Source organism: Danio rerio, chromosome 20, assembly GCF_052040795.2.
Source record: "Danio rerio strain M-AB ecotype USA chromosome 20, GRCz13ab, whole genome shotgun sequence".
Classification (NCBI taxonomy): Eukaryota; Metazoa; Chordata; class Actinopteri; order Cypriniformes; family Danionidae; genus Danio; species Danio rerio.
The window spans coordinates 42,331,738-42,343,072 of record NC_141040.1 but is presented as its reverse complement, the minus strand read 5'-3'; the positions used below and the strand labels follow the sequence as shown (position 1 = coordinate 42,343,072).

Here is an 11,335-nt window from a genome sequence, read left to right as displayed (position 1 = left end):
AAGCCTTCCTTGTAGTGAAATAATATGCGCAGACACATTAATTTAGGCATTTTTTGAGGTGTATTACCTTTAAATATAAAAGCAATCTCAATGGCTCTGATCTTGGGAGAAAAATAAGACTTTTATGTTCATGTTTTTATGTTCTCTCATCTGAACATTATGAATTTTATCCATTTGGATGCGCATATGCATTAGCCAATCCAGGCTCATTCTGATTATGTACCCCTATGTACATATCTGAAGATCGCATATGTCCCTGGAGCTACATTTTTTGCAGTTTTTGTTTTCATGTATCCACTAGAGACCAAATTTTTCTCACAAGGGGCATTTTTACCTGCTCTTATTGCATAAATCCACCAGAGAGCACTGTCGACTGACTGATTTACTGACTGACCAACCAACCAATCCCCCCATTCTCCCCTTCACTAATCCCAAGCAATACATTTTCAAAAGCACTGATTGACCCGTGCTTACCCCATCCCTAAACCCAACCACAGTATTTTAAAAAGCAACCCAGAAAAAGAGAAGCACCCTGATTTTTACCACGTTTTCAGATTTTACCACACTCTCACCCTGTTATTTACTTGTTTATTTTATTTCTTGCCTTTTGCTTTCTGGAACCGTTCTTCACTGGACACGATCCCCATTGTCACGGTCAACTTTGGTCTGTTTCTTAAATCCACCAATGTTGGATCTACCAGACAAACTGCGCTTAGTAGGTAAGTGAGAAAAGAAACGGCGTCATACCATTCGTAGCGATCATTATAAAAATGAAATGCAGCCATACATGGCTACATAATTTGCGATCTCCAGAAATGTATATATATATATGAACATATATAATATTACATAAATGTATATGCAAACATGGGAAGAACATGCAAACTCCACACAGAAATGCCAACTGACCCAGTGACCTTCTTGCTGTGGGGTGACAATGCTAACCACAAAGCCACCGTGTCACCTTTATATATATATATATATATATATATATATATATATATATATATATATATATATATATATATATATATATATCGTTCATTTATGTAGTGTGCTTCACAGACGTGAGTGGGCTTGACAAACCACCTGTTGAAACATTCTTCTCTTTCTCCCCCCTTCTAACTGTAGCACTTAATTCTCTGAGCACAAACAGTTCCTTCATATAAATATATCAAATATAAAGGGACTTTATAGGTGGAGCGAGTGTTAATCACTTGTGCACCACCAGTCCTGAGTCTCCAGGAGGATAAAAGAAGTAGCGACGACAGTGGAAGATGAGAGAGAACCATGCCTGTGACACTTTATGCTTGATCTTTTGTGTTTAGGCAGCTGTTGTCTGTGACATTTTGTTTTCTGTTAATATTCTTATTAAAATAGTTTGAAATGTTTGCCCATTACTGACTTTTCCTTTCATGAGAAAGTTTATACTGCTATAAACTCTCTGAGGCTGGAGACCACAGTCATTCAGGACTGTCAGAAGAAGAAGAAGAAGAAAAAAAAAAACTTTAATAAATGTTCATCTGGAGCGGTTTCATAGTAAATAGTTAAAAAGATATGTTATATGTTTTATTATTAATATTTAAAAAGCATATAATAAATAGTATACATTAGAAGAAGCAGCAAATAAATGAAACAGTTTAGCCTATTCAAATTAATAGCAATTATAAAGAAGTTGAATCGTTATCAAATCTCATGAACCTTTTCTTCACTGTGTAACTTAAATAATTCTGATTAAAGAGCAGCGAATGACTCTCTCATTTAGATTTTTCATTAGATTACAATAAATAACAGAGGTGTCTCTTTAAAAATGCACAGATCTATAATGAAAGCATTCGAATTCCGAACTGTTTCTGCTCATTTAAGACTAAATTTGTTGTGCTTAAAAGAAAACCCACCAAGATCGCCATGATTACATTATTATGTGTATATGTCTGTTCAAACACACACCCAAAACCGAGAGCATTCACATTTGCTCCACTTCTAATCGCGTGTACAGAATCAGTTTGGGAAACAGTGTCTATTTATCCCCATGGAGCGCGTCTGACAGTCACTTACTGCTTACATGAGATTGAATAGGAGAGGCAAAGGTGCCTATTTTGGAAAGAAAGGGAATCCTACCATTTTAATATTTATTTCACAGTGTTTTCATGCCTAAATAAAATGAAATCCCAGATCAAATTCACATCTAAGAGCAAGGGATGTCCCCTGGTGGTTCGGCGGTAAAGGTTACATTTAGGGAGGATTGGCTCTGTAATGTTTATTGCCACCCTTTGACTAAAAATACGGGAAAATACCTCTATGGGATAATAGCGAGATAGAATTGTAAAATTAGTCACAATCCCTGGAAAAACGGGAGGGGTGACAGTTACGCATCACATTGCTTAGGGAAGCACAGTCGCAATCCCTTTTTAGACTTGCTTTAGCGTAATGGAAATTAAAGGTATAGTTCACCCAATCATACTGTAAGTCATCATTGACTCAACCTCATATGGTTCAAATATGTTTGCCTTTCTTTCTGCTTTTGAACATAAAAGAAGATATTTTAAAGAATGTTAGAAATTGGTCCATAGTAGGAAAACCAAATACTAGAGAAGTCAATGGCTACCAGGGTTTCAACATTCTTCAAGATATAAAAGAATGAAATTTAAACTGGTTTACAACAAGTGGAGGAAGAGTAAATATTAACAATGCTCATTTTTGTGTGAACTAACCCTTTAGAAAAAGGAACGAATGGATTCTTTATTAATGTAGGATGGCTGCGTTCACACACTGCCAACACACATTTATGTAAAAGTGAATTTGTGCATAATAGGTGCCCTTTAAAGCTATTAGGTTCGAACTCAAAGCTGGAATCAGGACAGCGAATGTAAGAAAACACCCAGAACTTAATTGGATGTAATTGGCGGGTGCAGCAGGCAGACTTGAACAAGTGATGAGGGCATTTGAGATGCGCCACGTCTGAGACTCAGAGTTTCTCCAGCTCCTGCAGAGCTCAGCTTTCTAATGAGAGGAGGAGGACAGACTGAGGAAGTGGTAATTGGATCCTCCCTGTCCTGTCGCCTGGGCATGTGTGGCAATGTGGCTGTGCTTTATTTAGATCCTCTAGGCAAACAGTCTCAGTTCTCCCATTGCCAGCAGCAACCGCAGAGCTTGTGAGAACAAACCACTCCTGCCCATCTTGAGCTCATTGGCTTGCAGAGCAGAAGTTTGCTCTCCGCAACTGCACTGCGCGGCAGCCATGCCATTATATTATAGACTAATGAGGCTGTGCTGACGTGCTAATTAAAGCTGGCTGCCTGTGCAGTACAGTACGCTTGGGATTTGGCTATTTTTGATCGTGTAATGCAGCTATATTAAATACACTTTGATCACTATTTACTTGCAAAAAGCAAAGTTTGGATTTGTAAAGTTGAATGCACATCCTTGCATTCTCAAAGTTCTCAAAGATGGCATGCTCAAAGTTAAGTAGTCATTTGCACCAGAAAGATTAAGGGCCCTATCATACACCCGGCGCAGTGTGGCGCAAGGCGCGGCACAATAGTCTTTTGGTAGTTTCAGCTTGGCGCAAGAGTCATTTTGAGGCGTTGCGCTACGCTGTTTAAATAGCAAATGCATTAGCGCTCATTTGTGCGCCCATGGGCGTTCTGGTCTAAAAAGGAAGGCGTTCTGAGGCGGATCGCTGGCGCGTTGCTGTTTTGAGAAACTATAATAGATTTTTCATTAGACCAAAACTAACCCGGTCTAAACTCCGGCGCAAAGTTGCGCCTCGCTTACGCACTGCTTAAAACGCACAAGAGAGCAATAGGCAAATATCTTTACATATGAAAAAATTTAAATATTAAGGATATATATAGGATATAATAAGAATAGATATAGGATATAAATATAAACGATTAAAATATTATGAAACATATTATTTTCTAGCTTACATAAATATGAAAAATCACTGCTTTTATGTCTTCTTCATCTCGGGAGGTTTTTTCAGATCATTCATAACAATTTGCTTTTGTATAATGTTATTATTATTAGCAGTATTATTTATTATATCCATATTTATATTTGTTTTATTAAAAACAAGCTTAGATTTGCCCACCTGTCAGGTTTAAGACCATAAGGGGCACAGCATGTGTTTTAGCATATAACTCAGGTTTTTGAGCACATTTTGTTATTATTATTCATTTATTCTTTTGCTTTAAATTAAAACTGAATTTAGAAATAGTTTTGAAACGAATATTTGCGCTTAACAAACAAAATAATTTATTTATAGACTAATTGATGTCTGTGCAAAAAGGTTTCCCTATCCAAAAGCGAATGTGAAAGTAGTTCCATTATCTCTCATTCTCACGCAGTAGATGCTCTGTTTAACAGTTTTCTGTTAAAAAACTGTTAACTGTTTGCTTGTGAAATGCTCATTTTTTCCACTTAGACTTACTTTGCGTCCTGTAAATAGCGAATGCGCTCTTGGCGCGACGCAGCTGACTCTTAAAGGGAATAGGAGATGAGACTGTAATTGGTTTATTCTCAAAACACATCTATAACTCATTAAGAAAATAAACTCAACCCTTTTAGACCATGCGCCGCGGTGCAAGGCAGATTTCCCATCCTTAAATTAGCAAAAACGTGTCCTGACACGCCCGAAAGCTTTTGCGCCCTGCGTTTTGCGATCGGCATGTTCTATATAAAAGCAACGGCACGTAATAGAAGGAATATTTTCACATTAAAATGAGTTTTTCCCCTAACCAACACCTTGCATAAAATAGAAACGGCTTCTATTGTCTGCAGCTGAACAACAGAACACTGACTATGATCACCTCAGGTACACCTCATGTGCTTTATTCAGCGTTAAATGCTAACAATGCGAGTTTGAATACTGTTTTACATGACACTTATTGCCATATTACTGAAAGCAGCAGCAGCAAACTCATGCAAGCCAACTCCTTTCAGTGATTAAGCATCTGATTTAAATTAAGAATGTAAGTTGTAATATGTAAATTAGATTATAAACCTTGTCAGCGCCAATAGCCTAGTGATACCTAGTAATACATATCACGGAGGTGCTTGTGGTGGCCTGAGTTTGATTCCCGGCTCGGGTCCTTTGCCAATCCTACCCCTATCTCTGCTCCCCATGCTTTCCTGTATGTAAATCTCCACTGTCCTATTGAAATAAAGCTGAATGGTCCACTGGAGGTCGCATTTCAGTCACTTTAAGAGCCTTTCTGAATGAATGAATGAATAAATGAATGAATGAATAAAATATGTGGTTTTCCACCAAGGCAACCCGGGGTGCTGAAATATAGCTGAAATATATAATAATTGGCTAAACTGACATTGGGCGGGTTAAAAAAACCAAAACAAAAACAGAATTCCGGCACGTAACGCACATTTTTAAAGCACAGTATCTAACTTTAGCATTGTTTTTTTAGATAAACAAGAATGTATACGTTTCTTAAACATCTGCAAACATATTATCGTATTTGTATGCTTTAGAAGAGTCAAAAACTTCAAAACAGCATCTTTAATCCTTGTCCAGAGTCTGTGTTTTGTTTTTGCAACAATATCGTGTAATGCTTAAAATGTCTTTGCACTCATTTAAAATATGGTTGTGTAAATCATTTCATCCACTTACACATGCACTCATCAACAGGCATTTCCAGACCTCAGGAAATTTTGTTGGCTGCAAATTCTGTGGAAATCTTTGAAAAAAGGTCTGTAAAAAAAGCATAAAAAATGCAAAAATAAATTTTAAATAATTAATGAATCGAAATAAAACATACAATTAAATATGATGATTAAAATATTAATAAATAAATTATAATGATAAAATATGATTAATTAAGACCAAAAACAATAATAAAAAATCAAACAAATAAATTAAACATCCAAATTTGATCAAAATAATACAAATAAATTTGATTTATACAAAGAAAACTAATACAAAAATATTATAACATGGGCGCCATGGTGGCTCAGTGGTTAGCACTGTTGCCTCACAGCAAGTAGGTCACTGATTCGAGTCCCGACTGGACCAGCTGGCATTTCTGTGTGGAATTCTCCGCCTGTTTGTGTGGCTTTATCTGGGTCTTTCCCCCACAGTCCAAAGACTTCCACTAAAGGTGAATTGAATAAAACTAAATTGGCCTTAGAGTGTGACAGTGTATGTGAATGAGTGTGTATGGGTGTTTCACAGTACTGGGCTGCGGCTGGAAGGGCATCTGCTGTGTAAAACATATGTGGGAATAGTTGGTGGTTTATTCCACTGTGGTAACCTCTGAAATAAGGACAAAAATCGAAGAAAAATAAATGAATAATATAACAATATACATTATGTATTGTGTATAAATACATAATAAAGAAACTATATAGATGCCTTTCACAGTTTAGTATGGAGCTCCCTTGCATGAGCATGTTCATATGTTCGAGGATCCACGTAAAACCATAGTATAGACAAGGAGACGACCAAGAATAAACACAAGCTGCAGGCCATTAAGAAAAAATAGGGAATTTATTGTATGTGGATGTGCTAGCAGATGTATCTCACAAGTGCTTCGTCTCAGGGTAAAGTCAAGCGAAACAGAAATAAAAAGGTTGTGCGCTGTTCTCCAGTGTGAGCGTGTGTGTGTCACACTCGGTGTGTGTCCCGCAAGTTTGTGTGCGTCCAGCTGCCAGACTCTGTTCTGCTGAGCATCAGTATGACTGACACTCCGGGGAACCTGGAGAAAAAGACAGAATAGAAGATCAGCACAGACACATACTGTACACCGACACTAGGGAGGTAAGACTGGTTATTAAGCACAGACTGAATGTCAAACTTTAATATGAGGTTTATTAATTATTGATATATAGAAGAAACAGATGCCCAAAACATAAAAATAGAGTTGAATAGTAATATGTGGAGTTGAAGTCAAAATTATAAGCCCTGCCTGTGTTTATTTGTTTTCTATTTTAAATATTTCCCAAATGATGTTTAGCAGATGAAGGAATTTTTCACAGTATTTCCTGTAATATTTTTTCTTCTGGAGACAGTCTTTTTTGTTTTATTTCAGCTAGAATAAAAGCAGTTCTTACATTTAAAAAAACATTCTAATGTCACTACCCTTAAGCAATATATTTTTTAGTTCAGAGAAAAAGCCACTGTTATACTAATGTGTTTCCTAATTATCCTAACTTGCCTAGTTAACCCAATTAACCAAAACACTTGACTACTTTGTTTAAATTTTAGTAACTATAACTGACTTTTTATTCCCTTTGTGGTCTCATTTTATCTGTATCATTGTAAGCTGTGACATCGACTTGCTTTTTACTACAAACGCCGTTTTCGACTGTAAGTAAAATAGTAAACAATGTAAACATTTAGTCTTCGGCACAAACAAATGAATAACCATTCATAATTCAACATTACTGTGTCGGTGGACTAAATGTGTTCGATAGGATGATATTCTGAGGACTCTAACCTTTCAAAATAAACTGTGATTTACAAGAATAAATGTGTGTGTGTTGTTATTACGATACACAAATACAACTTGTACAAATATAGCAAATACATTCGTTATAAGCTTGCTATTGAGAAACAACTAGCTACAATGGCTGCTTGAGGGTCGTCAATATTACTCATGTTCTTTTTGATGTAATCTATTGGCAAACACTGAAATCTGCAAAAACAGCATCCCAGTGCGCCCACGTCCTAATGCTGGCTATTAAGCCTTTAAATAGCACTTTGAGCTGAATACTAGTGTCTTGCAAAATATCTAGTAAAATATTATGTGCTGTCATCATGACAACAATAAAATAAATCAGTTATTAGAAATGAGTTATTAAAACTATTATGTTTAAAAATGTGTTGAAAAAAATCTTATATCCGTTAAACAGAAATTGAAAAAAAATATACAGGAGGAGTCATAAGATATAATTCAGGAGAGAAAAAAATAATGACTAAAAGGGTATATTTCGATTGTAGGAAGGCATTAAGTCAAAATTAATGTCTGTATAATGTTGTTTTTATGATCACCAGCAATCTAGTGGCTACAATATATGGACTACAGGTTCCAGTCATGCACTGCTCAAACACACCTGCTCCTCATTCCGTTGATTTTGGCTGAGAGCTGCTCATGAACTGATTACATGAACTATATACACAGCACACACGCACACCTCTTTGCTGACTCTTATTATACTGTGTTGTAAACATTGCAATGTATTTTCCTTGCCTTGCTTTGCCATGTTAGACCCTTGTTTAATTGTTTATTCCTGTCTGCTGCCTGCCTTCTCACCACTTGCCTGATATTTGACTACGACTCTGGATTTTCTGTGTATATCTGTTTGATCCTTTGTTGGCCATTGTTTGCATGACCTTTCTCCTGTCAATAAACCTGCATTTGGAATCGCAACATGATTGTCAGCGTCGACATCACATTACAGTTGTCTACTGAAACACTTTCATTTAATTCATGCTTTGCTATAATCTTTAGCTTGTTTTTAAGCTATAATCTACACTTATAATAAATAATTTATACATGATTATTTCCCTACATAATGCATTAATTAAAAACAAACAAACAAGAATCGCTTTTGACATTATTCACATGTTAAATAACCAGACCATGTTTTGGCCATAAAACCTGTTATACGTGCTGTCTGCCTTTCCCGTAACATATTCACATAGTCTTGCCCATTGTGTGCGACAAAGTCTACACTGCAAGCGTGGCAAAACAGACAGCAACAAAACTAGGCCATCCCCATTATAATCAACAAATCTGTCTACACGGCAAGACTGTCAGAAGGACAAACACAGCAGAAAACACCACTTTGAATTTTAAAAACCTGCACGCCAAGCACAGCCTTGACGTTATGAAAAAGCCAACTATTCTCAGCCAGCCATGCTGCAGTGAAATACAAGTTAGTGTTCAAAGTTTGGATGGAACTTATAGTTATTATTCATATTATAGTTTTACTTTTAGTCATTTTACTACTTCAACATAAAGAAGCTACATGTTGATTTCAGAAAGCCTTGTTTTTAGTGAAACAGGTGACATGTAAGTAATTTATTTAACATACAATCGACTGAACATGCTGTAATCCAATGATCTGATACAGTATATTCTTATTTATAGATTTTTTTTTCAGCTTTTAACAAAATGTGTTCTCATATTTTATTCCAGAGACTTTCACTTTCAACTATGTAACAATCTTGTTGGCTGGATTTTAGACTTTCAAACCAATAGAACACAAAGAGTGCATGACATACGGGTAGTTTGATGTATAAATCAGCAGTACAACATGCAAGAATCGTATTTCATGTAGTAAATGTACACCAGGTACTGATGAAACCTAAAGAAAGAACTACTGAAGTCACATGGAATGTGTTTGGTTCCTTTTCTGGACTTTGAGTGTCCAGAAGATTTTTTTATTTACATTTTTTAAGGACAACAGTATCTCCAGCAGATAGCCAAAGATGCTGTTTAAATTGTACAGAAATCTGTGTTTTTGAAACAAATGAAGACAGCAGAAGTCATTGATTTATTTGAATTATGTATCTTGACGTGTTTACTTTTTCAAAAATTTTAAATGTTTTTTAGGTTTTGTTTTAAAGATTTATTTTTTTTACCCAGACATTTAAAAAGAAAATATTTTAGATAAGTAATTTCGTAATACCATGAAAGGTTACCAAGGTTATCATACCATCAGAATCTTATACCAGCTACATAAGGGTGATTAATTAATAACAGAATTTTCTATTTTGTGTGAACTAATCCTTTAATGTTAAGACAGCACTTGTTTTTTTTTGTCAGTCAAACTGATAACACAAAGTGCTGGATTAATATAGTAACAAAATCCAGGTCATTTAAATACGTCAGGTGGTTATGCAGTTCCAGCATACCTGGGGTGTGCTGAAGAAACAAAGGGAGTGGACAGAGCAGAACAGCAGGACACAGATGTAGCACCTCCTGGAGGTACACACTCGCTCTCTCTGCCTCTCTATCCATCTTTGACTCCAGCTGAGCTCTGAGAGGTGACGAGAGGCCAAGGAGAGAAGGATCACGAGAAAGGCATTTCCCATCTCTGTGTGTGTGCCGACAGCTCGCACGGGCTGATCACCAGCATTTTACTGCTCTCGATGCCATCCAGAGCCATCTCGCTGTCCACACAGAAACGAGACGCCAGGTGCTCCAGGTGAGTGCCAGATTTCTGCCAGCGCTGCAGGAGGCATGAACACATGCATAAGTACGAGGGCTGCTCAATATATCCTTTTAGCATCAATATCACAATGTGTGTTACATTGAAGGATCTGCAATGTCCGATTTAGATTATAATTGACAAGAAAATGTAGAGCATGCTAAATTTGATCAATATGAAATATTTTTAAATATGTTTTTTAAGGCTTGTTACATTCACTGTCAAGTTGATTTTTAACCATAGGTCTCAAACTCGATTCCTGGAGGACTGGAGCTTTTGCTTCAACCCTGATCAAACACAGCTGATCCAACTAATGAAGGTGTTCATAACTCTTTTGGACACCTCGATTATTTGGATCAGCTGTGTTAAAGCAAAACTGTGCAGAGCTGCTGCCCTTTTGGAATTGAGTTTGAGACCTATGATTAGGTCCACACGGAATCTGCATGTGCAGAAATCGGCATTTTTGATTTCGATAATTATTTTTAAATTAATATTTATTCAGTTTTAAAAATTAATTTCAGTAATAATATTGACAAAATAAATGTGTTCATTTGATATATTCAGAATTCAGTTTGTAAAGTAATATTTTCTGTCTATTAGTAGATATATTATATACTTGCTTTGTTTACGAAATAAGTGGATGTAGATGGATTTGCATTGTAAATATTAATTACAAGTTAAAAAGCAACTTTTTTTATTTCATATATTAAGTTTTTAGTTACTGTATGATACTCCCAAAATCATTCCGCATAAAGTCGCAGATTACAAAATTCTTAGCAGAAATATCAAAAAATGTTGCAGATTCTGTCTTGCCCTGCCTATGATTTAAACCATATAGGTACAAAAAATACTAATACTAATTACTAATTGCATTTAATTAATTTATACAATAAAGACTATATGAAGTGTTATTTTACATAATGAATTTCTATGCTTCAATTTCTATAGTTCGACTCGACAGTTTAAAAGTTTTCTACATATATTTTTGGTTAGACATGTAGTTTAGATATGGCGTGCAAATGCTGAAGATGCTTCTATTAGGGTTCTATTAGTTTAGAGGATAATTTTCAGCCAGTTTGGGGTTTTTGTTATATTGCTTTCTTTTATTTGTCACAGCTTGAAATCCTCTTTTTCTTAACATACATTAACTGATTTATTTTTC

General features: G+C 35.8%; 1 protein-coding gene across 11 annotated transcripts in view; it reads right to left on the bottom strand.

Annotated features, from left to right (window-relative positions):
* Positions 1 to 6,486: 6,486 nt before the first annotated feature.
* galnt14 (UDP-N-acetyl-alpha-D-galactosamine:polypeptide N-acetylgalactosaminyltransferase 14 (GalNAc-T14)) overlaps positions 6,487 to 11,335 on the bottom strand; it is an 85,566-nt gene continuing 80,717 nt past the window's right edge. For 10 of the 11 annotated variants that reach the window (XM_087297419.1, XM_087297420.1, XM_087297421.1 and 7 more), the window contains 2 exons: positions 9,878 to 10,194; positions 6,487 to 6,713 (listed from right to left, as the gene is read on the bottom strand). In XM_087297419.1, the coding sequence (XP_087153545.1) occupies positions 10,036 to 10,194 (159 nt within the window). In that variant the 3' untranslated portion in view covers positions 6,487 to 6,713; positions 9,878 to 10,035. 11 annotated transcript variants of the gene reach the window in all.